Below are 25,346 nucleotides of genomic sequence, written 5' to 3'. Positions count from 1 at the left end.
CACTTAAAAATAAATCACTTCTAGTCAATGACTTAATAACCACAAACAACCTGGATTTTATGCTTCTAAATGAAACCTGGCTAGAAGACAGCTGCAGTGCAACAATCCTCAATGAAACATCCCCTCCTAACTTTACTTTTATGAGTGTCTGCAGAGCTGTTAAGAGAGGTGGGGGTCTAGCTGCTCTTTTTAAAGATATCTATCAATGTAAGCAAATATCATTTGGGAACTACACGTCTTTCGAATATCTGGGTATTGTATTAAAAGGTGCTCCACGCATTTTACTTATCATTATTTACAGGCCTCCAAAATACTCTCCAGCCTTTGCTGAGGAATTTACAGAACTGTTATCAACAATTACCTCAGAGTTTGACTTTTTTGCCATTGCTGGAGATTTTAACATTCACATAGATAATGCAGAAAACAATATGGCAAAAGAAATCAAAACTGTTTTAAAAACTTTTGATCTGACTCAGCATGTACATGGACCCACACACAATCATGGACACACTCTAGATTTACTTATCAGTAAGGGTCTAAACATCTCATCGATTGTTATTAAGGATGTAGCACTGTCTGATCATTTCTGTATTTTCTTTGATATATTGATCTCTCCTGCCACTGAAGCTAGATCTGTGTCTGTCAAGAAGAGATGCTTAAATGAGAACACTAGTGTACTATTTATGAAGGCTATATCCTTAACACCAAGCATATCTGCTGACTCTGTTGATTTTCTCCTTGATTCTTTTAACTCAAAAGTTAAAAGTGCAATTGATGATATTGCTCCCGTGAAAGTCAGGAAGAAGAGTGGCAGACAAAAAGCACCTTGGAGAAACTCAACAGCAGTGCAAAATATGAAAAGACAATGCAGAAAAGCAGAGCGCATGTGGCGGAAGACAAAGCTTGTAGTCCATTATAACATCTACAAAGACAGCCTTCATGCTTTCAATATGGAACTAGGCAAAGCTAGACAGACTTTCTTCTCAAATATTATAAACTGCAATTTAAACAACACACGCACTCTTTTTGCTACTGTAGAGAGACTGACAAACCCCCCAAGCCAGATTCCCAGTGAAATGCTCTCAAACAGCAAGTGCAGTGAGTTTGCTTCTTTCTTCTCTGACAAAATCAATAATATCAGAAAGGTGATCAGCACATCATTGAGTTGCGCTGGGGTCAGACAGATCAGACCACCTGAAAAAGTAGTAACTTTGTCTGATTTCAAAAAAATTGATAGCAAAATTTTGGTAGAAACCGTACAGCACCTTAAAACATCAACATGCGCTCTTGACACACTTCCCACATCTTTTTTCAAAAGTGTGTTAAACAGTTTAGAAGCAGATCTTCTAGAAGTGGTAAATGCCTCACTTCTCTCTGGGAGTTTTCCAAACTCCCTGAAAACTGCAGTTGTCAAGCCCCTCCTGAAAAAGAGCAATCTGGATAAGACCATATTAAGCAACTATAGACCGATCTCAAATCTTCCTTTCATAGGCAAGATCATTGAAAAAGTTATCTTCAATCAGCTGAACAAATTCTTAAGCTCGAATGGATACTTTGACAATTTTCAATCTGGTTTCCGACCGCACCACAGCACAGAGACAGAGCTCATAAAGATAATAAACGATATTCGCTTAAATACTGATTCAGGCAAATTATCAGTGCTGGTACTACTCGACCTCAGTGCTGCATTTGACACTGTCGATCATAACATACTTCTTGACAGGCTGGAAAACTGGGTGGGGCTTTCTGGGATAGTCCTAAAATGGTTCAGGTCATACTTAGATGGGAGAGGTTATTATGTGAGTATAGGAGACCATAAGTCTGAGTGGACATCCATGACATGCGGAGTCCCTCAAGGCTCAATTCTTGCGCCACTCCTGTTCAACCTGTATATGCTCCCAATGAGCCAAATAATGAGAAAGAACCAAATCGCTTACCACAGCTATGCAGACGATACACAGCTGTACTTAGCTCTATCGCCTAACGATTACAGCCCCATTGACTCCCTGTGCCAATGCATTGATGAAGTCAACAGTTGGATGTGTCAAAACTTTCTTCAGTTAAACAAAGATAAAACTGAAGTCATTGCATTTGGAAACAAAGATGAAGTTCTCAAGGTGAACGCATACCTTCACTCTAGGGGTCAAACAACTAAAAATCAAGTCAGGAATCTTGGTGTGACACTAGAGTCAGACCTTAGTTTCAGTAGTCATGTCAAAGCAATAACTAAATCAGCATACTATCATCTAAAAAATATTGCAAGAATTAGATGCTTTGTTTCCAGACAAGACTTAGAGAAACTTGTGCATGCTTTCATCACCAGCATGGTGGATTATTGTAATGGACTCCTCACTGGCCTTCCCAAAAAGACCATAAGACAGTTGCAGCTCATACAGAACGCTGCCGCTAGGATTCTGAGCAGAACCAGAAAATATGAACATATCACACCAGTCCTCAGGTCTTTACACTGGCTCCCAGTTAGATTTAGGATTGATTTCAAAGTATTATTACTGGTATATAAATCATTCAATGGCCTAGGACCTCAATACATTGCAGATATGCTCACTGAATATAAACCCAACAGATCACTCAGATCATTAGGATCATATCAGCTAGAAATACCAAGGGTTCACTCTAAACATGGCGAGTCTGCTTTTAGCTATTATGCCAGCCGCAGCTGGAACCAGCTTCCAGAAGAGATCAGATGTGCTCCTACAGTGGTCACATTCAAATCCAGACTCAAAACACTTCTGTTTAGCTATGCATTTACTGAATGAGCACTGTGCCGCTGTTCGTCCGACTGTACTGTGCTGTATTTCATTTTATTTTTCTAAACTGTTTTAATTATTCTTATTTCTTTTTATTATTTTAATTTCTTCTATGTAAAGCACTTTGAATTGCCATTGTGTATGAAATGTGCTATATAAATAAACTTGCCTTGCCTTGCCTTGCCTTATTGAAAAAACTCTGTTCAGATGTTACCTGTGTCTGCATTCTTCTGTTCCATGACAGAAGACCAGACCAAACAACGACAACAAAAGCCGCACTATGACCCTTTCCCTCACCTCTAGAGATCCAGCGAATCTGCTCATCTCCATTTTTGGTCATCCAATTGAGGATTAGGTAAGAGAATTCCTGAACTTTCCAACTTGGTTCCATGGAATGATGGTACCATGAAAATCATGTTTTGGAGCAGATTAGATGACCATCTTTATCACCAGATACCAGCGTCAGCTACCACTTGTTCCCTTAAGGCTGGTTCACACGGCAGGATAATTAGGCCGATTTTAGCCCCGATTCACCCCTTCCGACAATCTTAAGGATGCTCCGATTATCGTAAAATAATCTGATCAGATATTCCTGCCGTGTGTGGTGTGTTAAGGCTGCTCTCGTCTGCTCGGAAGGACGTCGGGACCGCTCCGATCTCAAATCGGGGATATCCAACATGTTGGATTTATTTGGCCCGATTTCTTCTCGTGTGTGGTGTCCCCCGAGCACGCAGCCTGTGGACTGTGGAGTGTAGCCAATCAGAAAGCGAGGTGACGAGGCGGCGAGGAAACACCGGGAAATATAATCAAAACAGCCGGCGGCATCGCGCACCAGAAAGTCCGGTGGACGTCAGAGATCATCGCCTTTTCTTTTGATAACGTTTTTTTTCGGTTAAAAACAAACTACAAACTATTGCCACTGCATCCTCTTCGTCCGCCATGATTGTTTACTCTGAAGTCACGTTTGATCTCGAGGTATTTTGCGCGATTTCCCGTCTGATCTGGGAATGCTCGGGAGTCAAATCGGTTCGTGTGTGATGTGTTGATTTTGCCGTGAGGCTGCGCACCACACACTGTACGACCAAAACTGTTAGACCCGTGATTTTTTATCCCCGTGTATGGGGTCTCTCAGGTTTGGAAAATCGGCCGACAATTTTAAAATCGTCCCGTGTGAACCAGCCTTTAAGAGCTACACTGATTATGTGCTGTGGCTAAGTGGTTCTTCCCTCACTGTCGGCGAGGTTGAAGACGAAGCCAGTTCCATTCAGTCGCTTTTTCTCCAGTCCAATCCAGCCATCAGAAGTTTTTTCCATCAAGCGACCAAACACCACCGGACTCCTCCCAAGTCCTTCGCCATCTTCACACCATCTTCACACACACCAGAGTCTCCAGTCTTCCCTCGAGCACAGAAGATGGTATTGAACAGCACCAACCTGGGAACGAAAGTGGCCTGCAGTTATTTCCGTCTGAAAGGCCCTGAAGAAATCTTCCCTTCTGAGGGGGAATCTCCCTACATCCAGAATCCACTTCCAAATCCATTCCAGTCTGTGAAATTCACCAATCTGTTCCAGTGAGAGAAATTCCAGAGCCCGTTCCCACCCCAGTGTCAGCTCCTGAGAATGCAGAGCTGACCATTATTAAGGCCATTTTACTGCACTCTAGTGATGGCTCCAGCCCCTGACCAGAGTCCAGAGAAGGCTCCAGCCCCTGACCGTAGTCTAGTGATGGCTCCAGCCACTGACCAGAGTCCATTGATGGCTCCAGCCCTTGAGCACAGTCCAGTGTTGGCTCCAGCCACTGACCAGAGTCCATTGATGGCTCCAGCCCTTGAGCACAGTCCAGTGATGGCTCCAGTCACTGACCAGAGTCCATTGATGGCTCCAGCCCTTGAGCACAGTCCAGTGATGGCTCCAGCCCTTGAGCACAGTCCAGTGATGGCTCCAGTCACTGACCAGAGTCCAGAGAAGGCTCCAGCCCCTGACCGTAGTCTAGTGATGGCTCCAGCCACTGACCAGAGTCCATTGATGGCTCCAGCCCTTGAGCACAGTCCAGTGATGCCTCCAGCCACTGACCAGAGTCCATTGATGGCTCCAGCCCTTGAGCACAGTCCAGTGATGGCTCCAGTCACTGACCAGAGTCCAGTGATGGCTCCAGCCCTTGAGCACAGTCTAGTGATGGCTCCAGCCACTGACCAGAGTCCAGAGAAGGCTCCAGCCCCTGACCGTAGTCTAGTGATGGCTCCAGCCACTGACCAGAGTCCATTGATGGCTCCAGCCCTTGAGCACAGTCCAGTGATGGCTCCAGCCACTGACCAGAGTCCAGTGATGGCTCCAGCCCTTGAGCACAGTCCAGTGATGGCTCCAGCCCTTGAGCACAGTCCAGTGATGGCTCCAGTCACTGACCAGAGTCCAGTGATGGCTCCAGCCACTGACCAGAGTCCAGTGATGGTTCCAACCCCTGAGCACAGTCCAGTGATGGCTCCAGCCATTATATATATTGTTTGATTCAATATTAATATTGATATTAATATCAATATTCCTGTAGATCAGTTAAAACATGCTGTGGCTAGAGTGTGATCAGTTCAAATCAGAGCAGCAACTAAACACACATACACTGCAGTAGTAACATTAAGTTAAGTTTTGCACTAATACCTAATGATAATAAAATTTGGATCAGTATAGTTTAACACTTCTCCCATCTGCTTAGACACTGCTCTTATTTAATTTAGTTCCACCCCCGTGTTCCTAGCCCTTCCTCCATCTCATCATCCTCTTGCTCTACCGGCTCTCTCCTATTCCCTGGCTTCCCAGACTTCCGAATCATGGCCTAAGCCTAGGACCTTTGACCTCCACTTCGGCCCTCTGATCCCCTGATTCCGCCTTGACCCTACAAACCCTTGGCTCCCGTCCTTCTGGCTCCACAGCAGTACCTCATCCTTCCGGCCTCGCCGTGGCCTCTGATTTTCTGGTTCCACCTTGGACTTCCGGACCTTCACCCCTTTTGCTCAGCTTCACCTCTTTCTTCTGATCCCGCGGATCTACCTTGGTCCTCCGATCTTCAGGTTCCACCTTGGGTCTCCAATCCTGCAGCACCAAATCCCTGGCTCTGCTGTGGTCCACTGCTCCTTGGGCTAAGCCATTGTTCTCAATCCCTCCAGCTTTGCTGTGGTCTCCTCCACTGGTTCTGCCATGGTTTTCTTTAATAAAACACTCTGTAACTAGATAATTGTCTCAACTACTCCTTCCACTCCACAACACAATATTACAACTACTTTTAAGACACAATATTGTCTCGTTTTGCTCCATTTTGCCAATGAAAATATTTTCAAACAAAGCCACAACAGAACCATTGTATATCTCTGAGCAACACACAGCATTTTCGTTTCTAAACAAATCTGCATTAAATGAATTAATACATTTTTTGATTAGTAGGGGGTGTCCACATTTATACATGGCCATTTTTTCTCAAGTTGTTTAGTGTATTTCTTCACAGAGTCTAGAAGCAAAATCGAGATTCCTCGTTTTTTAGTTACAGTTGGTCACCAGATGCATCTTTTGAACTGATTATAAAAGAAACATTCTTCTGTTCTTCTGTCATGAGGATTAACAAAATCATTCCCTGCAGGACCTTGGACAAATTTGGTGTGTTTGTACTGGTCCTAAGAGCCATTCTTATCAGCATGTTCTTCAGTTTCCACTGAGTGCATGATTTCCATTTACAAATGCTTTTGCAGGAAACCATTCCTCACTAAGGAATTCCTTATCACGTTGTTGATCAAAGAACATATTTTATTGGCAAAGATCTTCATGGTTTGATTCACGAGTTAGGCATCATTATAAAGTTTCACATTCCTTACTGTTCTCAGAACAACTGAACAATGTTGATTTGCAAATGACAGCTTTGAAACCTTGGGATTGATCCCAACTGCTCTCTCTCCTTTTAAAATATGTTGTGCTAACAGATTCACCTTTAATTTGAAGCTCCTCTTGCTCCTGTCCATTCCACAAGACCTTTTAAATTCCTTTGTGAAAGATCTGAAATCAAATTCTTGGCAGAACTTTGAAGCATGCTAATCTGAGAGATTTCTTGCCCATTTATCATTAGGACATCTATTTCACTTTATGGTATTGACACAGTGATCATAAGAGTAACCGAATGTGTCTATTATTTAATCTATTACGCTAAAATATAGGAAACTTCCTGTATGTTGCCCAATATTGAATATTCTACAGTGACTATAACACTTAAAAGCACTGACCGCCATCTTAACTCCAACAATCCCCTTTAATACCATGCTATTTTAATCCACTGGCTCAATCAAATGTATTTCTTATAAAGAGAGGGAAGAGCAGTAGATTAGAAATGTATGTTGTTAAGGACAGGATTTGTCCACCAGAGGGTAAAAGCAAAACAGGAACACACACACACACACACACACACACACACACACACACACACACACACACACACAAACACACACAAACACTCACACACTCACTCATGTCTGGTCCACTATCTTTGTGGAGACTGTACAAACTGTATATCCTCTCCCCTTACACAGGTTAGCGTGTTACCCCTAAACCTGCCCATCACAGAAAACTTTCTGCATTTTTTAAATAAATAAAAAAAACACTTTTTAGTATGTTTTTAAGCTATTTTCATTATGAGGACTCAGGAAATGTCCTCATAAACCACGTTTACTTTGTAATACCAGTATAATACCCATGTCATTACACAAATTTGTGTCCTCATAAATTATATAAACACACACACACACACAGACACTCTTGGACAAAAAGGCAGGTCTGGTCTTTAACTCACCTACACAGCTGTGGTTATTGCTGGCGAGCTGGTATCCATCATTGCACTCGCAGTGGTAAGAGCCAGCGGTGTTCACACACGTGTGCATGCAGAAGTGTGACAGCAGACACTCGTTTCTATCTGCAAAGAGGTTTACACAAACACTGCTCATATAACCCATGGAATTCTTGACAGATTTGCAGGGTGATAATGGTAACATCTCCTTTTTGTTTTTGATTATTGTTTGATAGACCAAATCTGAAGAAACATTTGCAAGGGTTTCAGGGAGTTTTGAGGGGGGACCTCAGTCTTAACAGAGTCTGATGTCTAGTCGAATAGTTCACGTTGATGGTTGATTAGAAATATATTGACTGAACCTTCCACACATGCACACAACAGATCCGCAGATACACAGGAATGCACGTACCGGAAGAACGCACAAAAGCAGTTTTATTTGCAATACAATTCACAAATATGTGTCCTGTAATTTAATGCACATATAGATGCTAAGCTGATTGTACTTCTATTCTTCCTCGAAACAAGAGTACACTCCCACCCGCCAGCAGTCACTGAACACATGAGGCCTTTCTATTCCTTCACAACGAGGCACAAATCACTTTCCAGAACCTTCACTCTCTCCGCTCCTCTCTGGTGGAATGAGCTGCCGACATTGCAGACATGAGAGACATTACAGAAGACCATTGAAAGTCAGAAACATTTTACATGCTAGAGTCTCGCCAGTCAATCTGCAACATTTACCACTGATTAAAATACTACCAATAAGTAGGTGCATGGGGGAAAAAATCTTCACAGGCTAGTATATACAGTGGGGAGAACAAGTATTTGATACACTGCAGATTTTGCAGGTTTTCCCACTTACAAAGCATGTAGAGGTCTTTAATTTTTATCATAGGTACACTTTAAATGTGAGAGACGGAATCTAGAACAAAAATCCAGAAAATCACATTGTATGATTTTTAAATAATTAATTTGCATGTTATTGCATGACATAAGTATTTGATCACCAAGTAAGAATTCCGGCTCTCACAGACCTGTTAGTTTTTCTTTAAGAAGCCCTCCTGTTCTCCACTCATTACCTGTATTAACTGCACCTGTTTGAACTCGTTACCTGTATAAAAGACACCTGTCCACACACTCAATCAAACAGACTCCAACCTCTCCACAATGGACAAGACCAGAGAGCTGTGTAAGGACATCAGGGATAAAATTGTAGACCTGCACAAGGCTGGGATGGGCTACAGGACAATAGGCAAGCAGCTTGGAGAGAAGGCAACAACTGTTGGCACAATTATTAGAAAATGGAAGAAGTTCAAGATGACGGTCAATCTCCCTCGGTCTGGGGCACCATGCAAGATCTCACCTCGTGGGGCATCAATGATCATGAGGAAGGTGAGGGATCAGCCCAGAACTACAAGGCAGGACCTGGTAAATGACCTGAAGAGAGCTGGGACCACAGTCTCAAAGATAACCATTAGTAACACACTATGCCGTCATGGATTAAAATCCTGCAGCGCAGACAAGGTCCCCTGCTCAAGCCAGCGCATGTCCAGGCCCGTCTGAAGTTTGCCAATGACCATCTGGATGATCCAGAGGAGGAATGGGAGAAGGTCATGTGGTCTGATGAGACAAAAATAGAGCTTTTTGGTCTAAACTCCACTCGCCGTGTTTGGAGGAAGAAGAAGGATGAGTACAACCCCAAGAACACCATCCCAACCGTGAAGCATGGAGGTGGAAACATCATTCTTTGGGGATGCTTTTCTGCAAAGGGTACAGGACGACTGCACCGTATTGAGGGAAGGATGGATGGGGCCATGTATCGTGAGATCTTGGCCAACAACCTCCTTCCCTCAGTAAGAGCATTGAAGATGGGTCGTGGCTGGGTCTTCCAGCATGACAACGACCCGAGAAACACAGCCAGGGCAACTAAGGAGTGGCTCCGTAAGAAGCATCTCAAGGTCCTGGAGTGGCCTAGCCAGTCTCCAGACCTGAACCCAATAGAAAATCTTTGGAGGGAGCTGAAAGTCTGTATTGCCCAGCGACAGCCCCAAAACCTGAAGGATCTGGAAAAGGTCTGTATGGAGGAGTGGGCCAAAATCCCTGCGGCAATGTGTGCAAACCTGGTCAAGAACTACAGGAAACATATGATCTCTGTAATTGCAAACAAAGGTTTCTGTACCAAATATTGAGTTCTGCTTTTCTGATGTATCAAATACTTTTGTCATGCAATAAAATGCAAATTAATTACTTAAAAATCATACAATGTGATTTTCTGGATTTTTGTTTTAGATTCCGTCACTCACAGTTGAAGAGTACCTATGATACAAATTACAGACTTCTACATGCTTTGTAAGTGGGAAAACCTGCAAAATCTGCAGTGTATCAAATACTTGTTCTCCCCACTGTATGCTCTCGCACTGTTTTTCCCAATGACAATTGAACCCAGGAATTGGACAAGGAAACCCCAGTAAGACCACGTTAGTCGACCAGTTCAACCAACAAAAACAAGCTGACCCTCTATCTTAACCAGTGAAATCACAAGACCACTTTGGCTGACCACTTTCACAAGTGTTGTTTTCTGTCTGAACTCACCCACACACTGATCTCTGTGCTTCTGGTATCCAGGAAGACACTGGCAGGTGTAAGAGCCTCTGGTGTTGAAGCAGGTTTGATCTGCAGTGCAGGTGTGTGTGGCCTGAGCGCATTCGTCTACATCTGCACACACACACACACACACACACACACAAACACACACACACTGATCAATGCATACCATGGTGAAAACAAGTCTAGAAAATCACAAATTTATCACATTAAAGGGATGGTTCGGAGTAAAATCAACCTAGGGTCCTTTGCACTAGAGTTCTCAACGGGCCTGAAAATTACAACCCGACCCGACCCGGCCCGTGGCTTTTAAAGCCCGGACCCGATGTAACCCGACACATCAACATGAATTATCTGCCCGAACCCGGCCCGCGGCCCGATGCCGCGTCGGAATTTTTTTTCCTCATACACGTATTATCATGACCAGCAGACGCGAATTCAAATCAACCTTTAATGTTCACGCCTTTTAACAATACAAACAACTGAAACAATAAACTTTAAATATATAAATAGTCTGTAGTAGCGACGGTGAATTCACCTGCGGCAAGTTTACTTTTCACCAACTCCATCCTCTTCTCCAGGCTAAAGGCGTGCACGCAGCGGCGTCTGCCCCCGCCCCTCTCCATGATGCACGTTGCACGCAGCAGCCAGACTTGCTTTACGGTGAACAGCAGCGATGATTAATAAATGTTTTAGTTTTTTACTGAGCGGAAAAGATTAAGCCCGAGGTCCGACCCGACCCGAGTCATTTGCTTATATTTTCGACCCGAACCCGGCCCGAACCGGCGGGTCCCGTCGGGTTTGTCGGGCCGACCCGACCCGTTGAGAACTCTACTTTGCACCCATAGACTGTAAAAAAATATGGACATAGTGTCCGTGACGTCACCCGTAGGTTTCTGAAGAGTATTTTTGAAGCCTAAAGTGGGCGGAGCCGGCCGTCGCCATCTTGGCCTCGTGTCACTCCCGGATAACAGAAAATGGGCAAAGAGGCGGGGCGGGTGGGGAGGTAATGCTATGCTATATGCTGCTGACAGTACCAAGTCTGCGACTGCACAGGGCCTCGCGCTAAAGTGACAATTGATGATGTAAAGCCAATTAAAAGTTCCTGTTTTTGCCCTTCGAAATATTATAATAGTTAAAAGACATGGCAACAAGTGAGACTGTGTATCGTGATTCTGTACTATTCTGCTTGTTGAAAATGTATTATGCAGTAACTTAATATTACTCTGAGAGAGTGTGTGTGTCTCAGTGATTTATGTGCATACATGTCAGTCACTCTTTTTTTATAGTGTATGTCCGTCAGCGCGGCATCGCTCGTCAAGTTCGTAGAGAGCTTATTCAGTCCATTTTAAATTATGATTTTGGCCGCCACTCAAATGGGTTAAACCATAGATATATTAACGTAATACCTATGAAGTTCAAGTAAATGCGCTGGAAATCCGCGCTCATGTAAGGATGTGCATTTATTGCATGGACGGAGAAAGCGCCGACACCTGCAGGATTTCATCTGACGGTACATAAGCATATTATAATCTATCTGTTCCGTGAGAGCAGAACGAACGAGCCTTTATTGACGTTTTTAAATCTGAAAACTCCAAAAAGCAACGAAATTGTCAGACATCCATTAGTGCATGTTCACAGAGGAAAACAACTGAAATATGAAATAATCCCGAAAAAAAGCACAAACACAGCAGAGATGGCAAGTTCAGCAGCTAACATATGCTGAGGTGAAGTGACGGCTAGTAACAGCAGACAAACGGCTAGCATTGACATCAGCGGCCCACCTGTCACTCTAGTGGACACACCCTTAATTATGCAGAACTTTAAATATTAATCAACTAAACGGATGAGTTATAAAAAAATTCACCCCCCTCACAGTTGTCATGAAGGGCAAAATTAGCTGTATAGACCAAAGCCACATACAGACACCAGGCTGTAAACACGTTTTTTTCTGCTGTAAAATTTGGCATTTTAACATGGGGGAGATACAGATTTGACTCACTTTTGACACCAGCCTCAAGCGGCCAGTCAACGAATTGCAGTTTAACTCACTTCCGTGTTGGTTTCAAGAGAGAGACGGGGAGGTTGCCGCTTGTTTGCACCATGGCCTCGAGCCAAACACCCCCCAGAAGCCTTTTCTCCCCATTGTTGAACATTATTAAAGTTAGAGCTTATTTAGAGATATCAGCCGATGGTTTAGTGCAGGCGCTAATGGATCCAAGGTTGTACCTGGTAAATTACCGCACTAATAATGTCCAGAATGGCACCAAACTTCTACAGTAGTACAAATAGGTTCTGTACTCATAAAACGGGGCATTGGAAAGTTTGTAAGTACATCAGGAGTTTATTTAAATAACACTTGCCTGACGGCTCATGCTACCGCTAACCCGGACGTCGAGGTCGCTTCAGTGGTTTGGGAAAAGCCTGTAAAAGTCCTGCAGAAAGCGATGCATAAGGATGTAGTGTAACGACGAATTATTATTTTTTCCGTAGTGTTAAAAACTTAGTGTTAACTAATAATTGTTATAAACTGGTACTACCAACAAAATATTAGTGCATTCCTGGAACTGGGCGTCGTTACACTACATCCTTACGCATCACTTTCTGCCAGGACTTTTACAGGCTTTTCCCAAACCACTGTCCGGGTTAGCGGTAGCATTAGCCGTCAGGCAAGTGTTATTTAAATAAACTCCTGATGTACTTACAAACTTTCCAATGCCTCGTTTTATGAGTACAGAACCTATTTGTACTACTGTAGAAGTCTGGCGCCATTCTGGGCATTAGTGCGGTAATTTACCAGGTACAACCTTGGATCCATTAGCGCCTGCACTAAACCATCCGGCTGATATCTCTAAATAAGCTCTAACTTTAATAATGTTCAACAATGGGGAGAAAAGGCTTCTGGAGGGTATTTGGCTCGAGGTCATGGTGCAAAGGACCCTAGGCTGATATTACTCCGAACTATCCCTTTAATATGTTGAATGAATGAATGAATGAGGCATTTTCTTTAATAAAGAAATGAGGCATGTTCTTTAATAACATCATAAATTTTTAATCAGAAAGCATCATCGATCTAGTTTACATGACGAGATGGTAAAAACTCAGCCAACAACTACAACATGTTCTAAGAATGTTTTGCTAACGTTCCCATTAGATATAAAAACGTTATTTCTGAATGTTCTCTCGACTTTCATTTGAAACTTTTTTAAATGTTTTTAAAATGTTTATTAATTTATGTATTTTTTTTAGATATGAGGACATTAAGGAAACATTCCATTATATAATTTTGCAAACATTATGGAACATTCATTTTGAATGTTCTCTGAATTAGTAAGGAAGTACATTTTTATTGTATTTCTTCATTTAAAACACTATTAAAGACCAGATAGCTCTGAATGAACGTTCTGTTAATGTTACTGGAAGAACGTTTGCTCATAACTTTGAAAGAACCTTGCCAGAACCTTCCCTGTTCACTGGACTCAGATCTACAGGACGGAAAGTGCCGTTCAGGTCTTCATCACTGAACTTGTATCAAACCCTACGATACACACGGCCTTCTCCTCCTCCTCCAGTCCATTCTTCAACTCTATCTCCTGCTCAAATCTCTGATTATATTATTTTGCCCCCTGTACTGTACACACTCTTATCTCTTTTGCACATTAAGCTTCTCCTTGAACATATATATGTTATACTATGTCATCTATGTTGTGTGCTTTCCTCAGTGAGCCTGTCTTTCAGACACAAGGCTAATAATGCTAGTGTTTAAACAGTGCTGTCGTACCTTGACAGAAGTTCTGCTCATCGCGTGTGAATCCAGGCGAGCAGCGAGTGTCTCCAGCTCTGGGGTTCGAGTGGGTCTGTGGGTTCAGGGGGTTAACAGGGCTTTGGGGAGCAGGGTTTGATGATTGTGATGACTCGTCCCCATCACTGACGAAGATCTGTGCGTTCTGAGGGAGGCAGAGGTATCCGCCGTAGTGGTTTATGCACTTCATGCCCCCTTTACAGGCGTCAGAAACAAGGGCACACTCGTCAATATCTGTTCACAGACACGGAGAAACCTGCTGTTACTGTGGGCTCTGGTTCACCTTCTCACAGACGGAAACTGACAAAAACACGACAGTTGGCCGTACAAGGCCAGAGAGAGATTTTTATTTTATTACCTTTGCATACCTCTTTAATGGGATCATATTCATAGCCTTCTGTGCACTGCTGTGAACAAGAAAAATCACTGTATGAGAATCACACCAGTCAGTTAACACATATATGAGCTGTAATAACCAAACAATCATATCTGTTGTTTAGCTGCATGTAAATAGGCCTTTCACGATCGTTTCGTATGAAGGAAGTGTTTTTTCTGCTCTATATCCCCCTGCTGAAAAACACACACACACTCCCAGCTCTCCCAGTTTGACCAGCCTGAAGGTAAACCCTCTAAAACCAGCCGACCTGCTTAGCTTCTGTTTTTTCTTTCAGCGGGGACATCTGATGCCATTTCTTTAATCATTTATAATTCCCTTAATTAAAAAAAAAAAAAAAAATACTGTTACTGTCACAGCTTCTTTCATAATTTTTTTTATTACTTTATTAGTAAACATGTTAACTTCAGCAATCCTAAAACACACAATTTGTAACTAGACATCCTATGAAACGGGATTTGAATGAATGCCGTTGTGTTTTGTTCTTTATTAAAAAATAATAATTAAAAAAATAATTCCCTTTTTGGATGGCAAAAATCATTTTAAATTAACCTGCAAAATGATTGCGGTTATCTCAAATAATTGTGATTAGATGGAATAAGCATGATCAGGCGATTAATGGTAACGTTGATTTTGCCAAATAAGACATGTTCGTGAATCAACAAATTTTGTTGATCCTGGAACAACATGTCTGAAAATTTAGTCTTAACAATATCCCTAAACCTAACCCTAACCCTAACTGTAACTTATCCCTAACCCTAACCGTAACTTATCCCTAAACCTAACCGTAACTTATTATCCCTAAAATCAGAGGGAAATGATGGTGAATCACACTGATATAGAAGCACCTTACCCTGGTTATAAGCCTAAACTTGATCTACACTGTAAATTTCCCTCTCAAATCTGATTGGTTGATTGAAATGTTTCACCAGGATCAACAATAATCAATAATCATGACAGGCCGATATGTTAATAATGCACTTGCCGTATATGACACAGGCTCTTCTGCCTCTTGAGAAACAACACGGGCAGCAGCTGTGATTATCAGGAAGATTCCCAACATCATCATACTGGTTCTACATGGGTTAAACACAGCAAAACAACACTTAACACCTGTACTGACATCATCACAGCTGAACATGTGAGAACACTTCATTCTGCTTTCATTGGCTCAGCTCCAGTCGCATACTTCTCTAGAAATGTCTACTGATAAAGCAACTATTTCAAATGTAATTACTAAGCCATAAAACACTTAAACGATGCGTTCAGCGCAGTTCAATCATAATCATATCATATAATCATATATAATCATAATCATATCATATAATCATATATAATCATAATCATATCGTAATTACTGTACGATATTAGTAATATGATCTGTTTCTGCACAAGAGTCTGTTTTATGAATTCACTTCAAACCCAAAACGAAAAGACATCACTGTTTAACACACATTTATTATGTTCTAATAAATCATAAAGTTTGTTCTATAAAATGAACAAACTGGATTTTATCGAAGCTCATACGTGATGTTGCTAAAGCTCACCTGAGCTGCTGAGAGTCGCAGTGAGTCGCAGTTGAGTCCGGAGAGGATGAGGAGGGTCTGATGTCTGATCCGGAATGTCTGGGATGTTTGAGGAAGACCTCGTGACGTCATCGCCGCTGAGGAATGTGGGAGCGGAGAACAGGTTGTTTCCCCCTGCGGGAGTTTGATGAGTTTGATGGGTTTGATGGGTTTGTTGCTCGGGCTGAAGGATGTGTCTCCCTCCACAGGCTGTTTGATAAACTCACTGATGCCAGCCATTGTGCTCAGATTTTAAATAGGTCAGTTTGTAATGTCATTCGAGTCCATATCGTTTCAATGCATTAATCATAATCTGAGCTGTAAACTATGCCATGCTTGATCACTTTATGCAAGCACCTCTCCACATTACATCTGCAATTAAATAACTGATTTTCCCTGACTCTGCATAAGGTTTGCTTTTTAACATCTTTTGAATATTGCCACATAAATGATCCTGTTGATAGCCTATAAATGATCACACCAAGACTGCACATGCATCACAAAACCTCATTACAGTTTTTTTAAATACATGCTTTGTTAAAAATCTAATCCAATGCAAAGAGCAGTAAACTATGCCATGCACTTGATCACTTTATGATCAAGCACCTCTCCAGATTAAATTTGCAATTAAAGAACTGATTTTCCCTGACTTTGCATTGGATTTGATATTTTTTTATGTATTTAAAAAAAAACTGTAATGAGGTTTTGTGATGCATGTGCAACTTGCAAGATCATTTATGTTGCAATAATACATTCAAAAGCTGTTTAAAAAGCATATTTTAATATATTCATTCATGTATTTATTACATGTAAAATATTAGAATATAATGATTCATGCACTAAATAGAGTTTAAGTTGGGTCAAAAAACACGACAACAATCCACAAAACAAGAAACCGAATCCAAAATGTAATCATATAAACACAAGAGCTGCAGATTAGAGCCATAATCAAACCTACAATAACAGGAAACACAGGAAACGGAGCTCAGCTAATGAGACTGAATGAACCGTCAGGTTATTTGAACATACAAACAGGACATGAAGCACAGGTGATGGAAATGAGACCGTGAGAACCACTGAGCGATCGACTCATACGGAGGGCTCACGTCTCATGAGTCCATACAAACACACACTCTTTTCTTCTGAACACTGACGCACACACAGCTAGGGTCTCCGGGGCCCCGGTGCAGGTTGTCGCTGTGGGTGCTCCTCGATTGAAATCGTGTTTCAGGGGGAACATACAAAACCCGGGGGCCCCTAGAATCGTCCCCACCTTTCTCCCGTCTAGCGATGTCCCTGACAACCAGGTGACAACCAGTTCTCTACCACAGTTCCTGGGAACCCCTGCTCTACCACACTCAGGCTACGTTCACACTGTCAGTCCAAATCCGATTATTTGTGTATCTGATTAGCCTGGAAATTCAGACCTAAATCTGAAAGATTAATGGTCTGGCGTCGACTAATGAAGCTCGGCCAGCTCGAGGGGTGGCACCAAGCACGCATTTGAAAATCTCACTGCACGCAATTGGATAACACTACGACCAATCACAACAAGTTATCGCTTAGCTACCAGCGGAGCTAACTGGTAGATTATACTCTTGCCGTATCCGGTCGGCAAAACAGCAAAAACGTCCTTCTTGCAAAGGAAGGATTCGAGCGGCGTCTTCTGTTCCTCTTTTAGATAAATAACCAAGTCTAACTCGTTCATTGTAGCGGCCAAAGCTGTTTCAAACAACTGGTGTTCATCCATAGCCATCTTGCAATGTTTACTAATGACTTCGACGTCACAGCGCTGTCGTCATCTCGCCTCTGGCCCGCCTATATCAGATAACCCGATGTGATTGGTGCAGCTCGGATACAAGGGCATATTTAATGAGCATCATTACTCGACGCCAGAGTAACTCATTGAGCAAATTCAACTTGTGCTTTCGCGAGAACTCTGGATTTCCAGGGTAGTATTTGATTGGAATCTGATCTAAAATTATTGAAGTCCACACTGTGTATCGCAACTGTTCAGGTACGATGTGTGTGTCCATGCCACTCTTTTGTTTTCCGGAATATATGCATTGGTTTCTATGGCAATGATGTTGCGTTGGTAAGTATACACCTAAAACAACACCAACCGCAACATGGAGAGGTTTGCAATACAGATGTTGTCTTATTTAAACATGGAAATGTGTAGCCGCGCACTGGACTATGTGTCTTCTGAGGCAGCGGCAGAACCCGAACCTTGTTTCAAAATAACCGCCGGTTTCAAAATATGTCTCCGTTATATTGTCATTTTCTGCTGTCCGGCACTTTGCAACAACACAACCTTGTTTCGGCAGCGACTTTCAGCACGTTTCCTATAACAACGTCTGATGTTTACATTTTATGTGGCTTGAGAAAGTCACATAAACAACACAAAATCCTATCAGAGCAGTCATGATGAAACGGATTTCCAGAAATGCAATCTGAATAGGATTTCAAACCACATATGGATGTTGCTTAAAACATTTCATGTGATTTTTGCTGTTCACATTAGCTAATTCTGATTAGATTTGGACTGACAGTCTGAACGTAGCTTTAGCTTTTCACACCATTATGCAACACATGCAGTAGACTAGGGGTTCTCAACTCTGGCCCTTGAGGTCCACTTTATTGTAGTGTTCAGCTCCAACCCTGATCAAACTCACCTGAACAAGCTCATCAAGGGCCCTGTCCCAAATGGCACACTCCGGACTTGTGGACTTCCTCAGAGTCCACACTTTGGTGACGTCATGTAGTGCAGACCTATAGGGCCCTTGGTGCGAGTCCACGAGGGCACATTGAGAGGTATTTTTGGGACAGACTCGATCGTCACGCCGGAAATAACGGCCTGGTTGTTGTTGGACAGGAGAAATCACATTTTTGTGCTCCGACGTCTTATCTCCATGTCAACTACTCAGCGTGCTTTTACAGTTCTACATTTTGATATTGTGTATGCCACCTGGGCATTAGACAGTAGATACATCATGCTTATTTAAATGATGTATACAGTTGTACATAATAATACATAATGTTCCGTTTGAACTAAGATTACAATTTTAACACATAATGAAAATGTGCATGAGTTTCAGATGAATTTTTCCTGGGTAGTTAAAGTGTGTGGAGCCTGCATCTATGCGGGCTTCGTGGAAGGCCGCTTCAAGGGTACAAAGGGGGCGCTGCTGAGCACACTTCAGAGCGTTAAAATGCTGAATGGGACGGCCTACGGACTCGTAGACTCAGCGAGCACGCGCAATTTAAGTCCACGAGACCGAAAGTCCACATGAAGTGCGCCATTTGGGACAGGGCCAAGGTCTTCAGGATTACTAGAAACTTACACACAGTTGAGTTTAAACAAGGTTGGAGCTGAACTCCACTGCAGGAAAGTGGACATCGAGACGCAAGTGTCATTCCCTCTGTTGTGCTTAATAGCAACAAATTAACCCAATATATTGACCATGTTGTTTTCTAACATGTGCCGTACACATTTGCAAGATGAACGCAAATGCACCAGAGTTCGATATGGTGCGATCAAGTCCTCCTGGGAAGTTCGTACTTACGAGGTGGGAAGTCGTGTTTACGACGTCAGATGCGTTCAAGTCACTTTCGTCGGAGTAAGATGGCAGTGTACTTCCTCTTAATTAATTACACAAAAATACAGTAAGGTTCTTAAACTCTAGTTCTAGAAAATGAAGAACAAAGAAATGTGCATCAGTCGTGCTTTGTTTTTTTAATGTTTTTAATTAATTTATGAAGCCACTGCAAACTTTATCATTACATATTACATTGTTATATTATAATGCATCATATTCTGTGCAGGGAATTAGCTTACTTCGCTGTAAACAGAAAATCCTGACAATATCACTGCTTAATACTTTTAAGCATTGTGTTATTCTGCCATGTTTCTCACTGACAAGCCCACAACTCATAAAGATTGGGGCTTAAAGAAAATCCAGAGCTTCCCACTCGTATTCACGACATTGTGGTGGCGTTCATGTGCGTTCAACTCGTAAATACGATCTTTATGAGATGACTTAAACGCACCATAACCATCAAGTGAGTGTGAAACTAGCACTCCTGTGGCTTCAAGCTCTGCCTTGGCAGTGATTGGCTCCACCGTGGCCTCCTGCTCCGCTGACTCCATCTTGGTTCTCTGCTCTGCTAGACTCGGCTTGGTCTCCAGCTCAACATTGCCTCCCTTCTCCTCACTCCACCTCTGTTCCCAGATCCTTATGGGCCTGGCCCTCCATCCCTCCAGGGCTGCGTCTGAAACTGAGAAATGCTGCCTTCGGACGGAGTCCAAGGCTGTGAGGCATCAAGGCACGTCCGAATGCAATGTTAGTTTCACGTCCGGCTCCTGAGATCCCTTTATCTGATCGATTTCTGAAGACAGCAAAGATGTATCCTTCGCTGCCTTTAATATCCCACAATCCTGTGCTTTCCATTCTGTGACAGTTGAGCTATAACAATTAAAGATTGTGCCTGAAAGTTGCGGCTGGTCGTCAGTTTGTAAGTAAATGTACATTTTTGATCAATGTTTTCCACTTATGATGTCATTTCTAGCAAGAAATTGCTATTGAAGTCATCAAATATACACGTAGTTTTCACCAAAGCTCGCTCTATTTTGCTGTAGATCATTAAACCATTACGCTACCTCAGACGTCTGTCCGAAATCAGTTGCCTTCGTGCGCTAACGCTGCCTGCCGAGTAATTGCCTAATGGGGCATCGAGGCAACAAGTCACTGCCTACGTTTTCGGACGCAGCCCTGGACTCTTTGGGTGCTTCTCAGTTCTTATTCACTTCCTCGTGTCTCAGTTTTCCCATCCCCTTGATGCGGGGGATCCTATGTATCCTCGTTCATAACCCCTCAAGGAAGCTTCCTCAACCCTCGTTCTTCCCGGTGCAATTCGAGAATCGAGATGTCTTTCAAGATGGCTGAATACGATCGGCTTCCGGGTCACGGGCTGGAGGACGGAGGAGCGAGGAAACGAGGAAGCATCATTTGAGTATTGAGGAGCACCCTTTTTTGTGGATTCAGACCCTTTGCTGTGGAACTCCATTTTCTGGTCAGGTGCATTCTGTTTGCTTTAATTATCTGTCAAATGTGTCTGGACCTCAACTGATGTCCATCTGTTGTAAATTGAATTGATTGGACTTAGTTTGGAAAGGCACAGACCTGGGTATATAAGGGCTGTAAGAAAAAATGATGTGGATGTCGAAGATCTCAAAGATGAAGTCTATTACAGCATAGCAGTGGCAAAGTACATGAAGCACCTTGGGTTCACCGGCATCTGAATGAACCCAGAACATCCAAATCTCAAACCTTTTATTCTGTTACAGTTCACCATTCTTAATGTAAATGAAGTTGCTCTTGTAGTTACAGCTGTGGTCTGTAAGTTAATGAAGTTGAGACACCCCATTGTCTGAGAAGGTTCTCGGTGTCCCACACCCATTCCCATTCTACAATTGATGACCATTCGCTCAGAATGTGATAAACCCAAATGGTGAAGAAACAATTTAACTTGACTTCCTTCATATCTATGATAATTTAGCCATTATATTTCATTCTAAAATATACTTTGGAGTGGAATATGGGTTGAGGCATACTACAATTTCTTACATGGCCCACAGTTTACACTGCATTGTCAGGACAAAAAAGCCATGTAGTCCAAGGACATGTCTGTTGATTGCCAAGATCAAATTTTGGCAAGGCACAGAACAGGGATGTGTTTCCCAAAAGCATCGTAAGCCTAAGCAGATCGTAGAACCATCGCCACCAATGGCCTCTATGATCAACTTAGCTCACAATGCTTTTGTAAAACGCTGCCCAGAACAAGGAGATAAAATGACTTCCGAGGCTTTGATTGGTCACTGGACAGCAGTGGCCTCAATCTCTTTTAAACAGAAGAAGCTTGGTATGACCCAGAACCTTCCTAGAGTTGGCCGTCCAGATAAATTGAGCATCTGGGCAAGAAGGGATTTGGGTTCGAGGCGAGTAAGAACACAATGTTTACTACGAAAGAGCTCCAAAAGTACTGTGTAGAGATGGAAGAACCTGTTGGACAAACAACCATCTTTGCAGCACTACATAAATCAGACCTTTATGGCTGAGTGGTTAGACAGAAGCTAAACAGACTGGTGAGATGTGAACGGAGCTCTGTGGACAGAACAGTAAGCACTATGATTGGTGTAGAACAGGCAATTCACATCCCCTAGCTAATACCATCCCTATGGTGAAACATGGTGGTGGAAGCATCATGCTATGGTATGCTAGGTTCTCAGTGGCAGGCACCGGGATACTGGTAAGAATTGAGAGAAGGCAATCAGATACAGGAACATCCTTGAAGAAAACCTCCTCTATAGCACACACACACACATTTTTAGATGCTGAAATAGACATATGAGCTTATGGTGGGAAAAACCATGGAGGGATGGCCAGTCCATCATAGACACACTAAGGGCAAGTCATTGTGCCCAAGATTGTGGGGGAAACTGAAGCTCCTGGAAGGGAGGAAACTCATGCAGACACAGGAAGAACATGCAAACTCCACACAGAAAGTCCTGGAAATAACCAAACGCAAATCTCACTCATCCAGGATCTCTTAAATCACCAGTAGCGAGTGCAGCCTTACGGAGAGACTCAGGAAGAGTTTCACTTTTAGACGTTTCTGAATGTTAGTTGAGACAATTATGTAGTTGTTGTGTTACGTTTTCTGGGTTGGTAGAAGCACCGGGGACCCGATTATAGCACTTAAAAACGTCAGATTTTCATGATAAAACCAAATTGTCCACTGATGAAATATGAATTAATGAAACATTTGTGACTTAAACATTACTTGCAAAAAATGGAATCAGAATACACTGATATTTTTGAATGACCATATAAGTACATTGTGTTATTTGTAACCAAACCAATTTTTTCCCCCAAACCAGTTCAGCGGACACTCTGCCCTGATTTCCCTGGTCATGTCAATCACAGTGCTGATGCGTGTTTCCCGTACAACGCCGTAACTTGCTGGTTCACTACCACAGTCCGATGCATCGTTGAAGAAATCAACTAGCTAGTCACGACTGTTTTCCAAAACCGTATTGTCGCAAATTGTCCGTTCAACCACGTTGGTTTATGATGTCACGCAGATGTTGGAGTAATAACTACATTTAATGAATCTGTTTGAGATCGAATTAATGTTTTGCTATAAATTACAGACATGACATCTGAGGACTATCATTTTTCTCAGTTATTTTGCTTTATCTCCAGATTCAATCATAGGCTCGTTCTAGAGCACGATCGCACATGCAAACTTAAAGACGTAAATTACATTTGTATCTTAATTAAAGACACAGGTTGTACTGAATGTCAGCTTGCTTATTTGGCTCAAGATAAGGATTTATTGAGTCCACATGTCATGCAAACAAGAAACTCTGCTTCTAACCACAGGTTGAGATCTGTTGTTCCAAACCATAGACTGTAAAAAAAGATGGACGACACCCCTTCGCTCTCTTCCACTGGTGAGAACTGAAGCCGCCAGTGTCCCGATATGGCGCTGACATCCTGGAACTTGAGTCTGCGCAGTAGCGATCTCGGGACCAGACCTGCGCAGTAGCGATCTCGGGACCAGACCTGCGCAGTAGTGAGCAGGAAGTAAATCCTGCTCTCACTCTCGCAGAACGCACTCTCCCTGAGTGCATTTAAAAAAAATTTGATTGCAGTACGACAAGAGGCTTGTTCAAATAAAATAAATACAATCTCCTCAGTCCTCCGAAGATCCCGAAAAAAATCTCCGTTGCTGCTTCAGTGACTACTTCGCTCAGAGAACCTGCCAATCTCAGCTGTCAATCATGACGTTACACCACCGCATCACGTAACTAACTAAAAACAAACTTATTTTTGAAACAGACACTTGAACTTACATCAGCGTGATAAAAACGACAGCAAATGAAAGAAACCACCTTTGGAAAAAAGATATTTGAAGTGTAATTTAATTGTTTAGTTGGTCTCACGTCCCGTTGAATAACATGGCGAGGCGGGGCTTATGACCTATACTAGGACCAGCCACTGGGGGGGCGATCGAGAAGCTTTGGCTTCACTTTTCAGGGCTTGTGCGGCACGCTTGTTCCAAACACACAACTCTGCGATGATGTTTGCGAATGTTCGTTAGAACGATGTTTTTGGGAAAACCTTCCTTTAACCAATGAGATCAGCTGCAGGGCGGGGAAATCAAGCTTCTATTTTAGGTTTTACACCTAATAGCTTGATTACATGAGCCCAACTGTGCAGCTCAACCAGCTAGTCTCTTATGGACGGTTATTGATTGGGACATTATTTGTATGAATGACAGGCAATGGTGCATATATTATATATTTTTACTTAATGAAAGGCAGACATAATCAAGTTATTAAAAGCTCAAACAAGAACTCCAGCATTGAGCAACTCTAAAATATTCAATAGACTCCCAGACTGCAACTACATTTACACAGCGATTCGGCTGAACTCATACACATTCACAGCAGAAGTCAAGTAGTTTATACTTGAATCTTTAAAACAATAATCATTATTTACCAAAAACCACACATTTTTGTGAAATTTCTGGAAAGGTGATAAATATGATAATATTGAGGCTTAAATTATGATCAGACAGAAAATAATAAAAAGCAACACAGTTAAAAAAAACCACAACATGGGAATGTGTTCATGGAAATATTCAGGTAAATGGGAACTTCTATTTCCAGCAGTGTAACATGAGCTTTCAAAAGTAGGTTATTAAGTTGGACTTAAGGTGCATTTCAAATGTGCCCATAAAAACAGACAAGAAGCACTAATGCTTGTAACAGATCCTTCTCTTTATGACAGTGTCACTGTAACTTTCATCCAGAGCTGCTGATGGACTAGAAGAAGCTGGTCTTGAGTTTGATGGTGGGTGCCGCTTGTACGCTGGGCTGGGGTTGTCTGGCTGCCGCCTTGGCTCTGCTGTTGGCCTGTGTGGATCTGATGGCCGCCTCGAGCCGGGTCTTGAGTTCTGGTGCCGCCCCGATGACGGTCTTGAAGGCCACGGGGTACAGAGGGCCGATGCGCATCAGGTTCTGCAGGGCGAACTCATGCAGGCCCGTGGAGCTGCTGGGGGCCGTGGAGAAGCTCGTCTCGTCCAGCAGGTATGAGATGAGCGTTGGGACCAGCAGAGCCAGTAACTGCACTCCTGTGGGACACAGACCGGTTTAAGGGAACAACTTGACATGAAGCTGCTCGTTTTTGTACTTTCAATAGAATTTTTATGTTAATATAGTGGTCAAACTGGCACACAGTATTCATTGGCTTTAGTATTTTAAAAAGATTTTACAGCAGTTTTGAACATTTAAAGGTGACATATTATGCCCCTTTTCATAAGATGTA

The 25,346-nt window shown here is 42.6% G+C and overlaps 2 protein-coding genes across 5 annotated transcripts in view; both read right to left on the bottom strand.

Annotated features, from left to right (window-relative positions):
• Positions 1-16,075, bottom strand: part of efemp1 (EGF containing fibulin extracellular matrix protein 1) — a 43,835-nt gene extending 27,760 nt beyond the window's left edge. Inside the window, exons 1-6 of one of the 2 annotated variants that reach the window (XM_082153777.1) lie at positions 15,934-16,075; positions 15,372-15,462; positions 14,351-14,399; positions 13,972-14,226; positions 10,179-10,301; positions 7,590-7,709 (exon numbers count right to left, since the gene is read on the bottom strand). In XM_082153777.1, coding sequence (XP_082009903.1) covers positions 7,590-7,709; positions 10,179-10,301; positions 13,972-14,226; positions 14,351-14,399; positions 15,372-15,455 — 631 coding nt within the window. In that variant the 5' untranslated portion in view covers positions 15,456-15,462; positions 15,934-16,075. The remainder of the gene's footprint in view (positions 1-7,589; positions 7,710-10,178; positions 10,302-13,971; positions 14,227-14,350; positions 14,400-15,371; positions 15,463-15,933) is intronic. The other variant, XM_082153778.1, reaches the window with a different exon arrangement.
• Positions 16,076-24,304: 8,229 nt separating this feature from the next.
• heatr5b (HEAT repeat containing 5B) overlaps positions 24,305-25,346 on the bottom strand; it is a 54,787-nt gene continuing 53,745 nt past the window's right edge. For all 3 annotated transcript variants that reach the window (XM_082153734.1, XM_082153735.1, XM_082153736.1), the window contains one exon: positions 24,305-25,152. In XM_082153734.1, the coding sequence (XP_082009860.1) occupies positions 24,845-25,152 (308 nt within the window). In that variant the 3' untranslated portion in view covers positions 24,305-24,844. The remainder of the gene's footprint in view (positions 25,153-25,346) is intronic.

This window comes from Leuciscus leuciscus (genome assembly GCF_965113295.1).
Source record: "Leuciscus leuciscus genome assembly, chromosome: 22".
Taxonomy (NCBI): Eukaryota; Metazoa; Chordata; class Actinopteri; order Cypriniformes; family Leuciscidae; genus Leuciscus; species Leuciscus leuciscus.
Note: the sequence above shows the minus strand (reverse complement) of the source record. Positions and strands in the feature narration are given on the sequence as shown.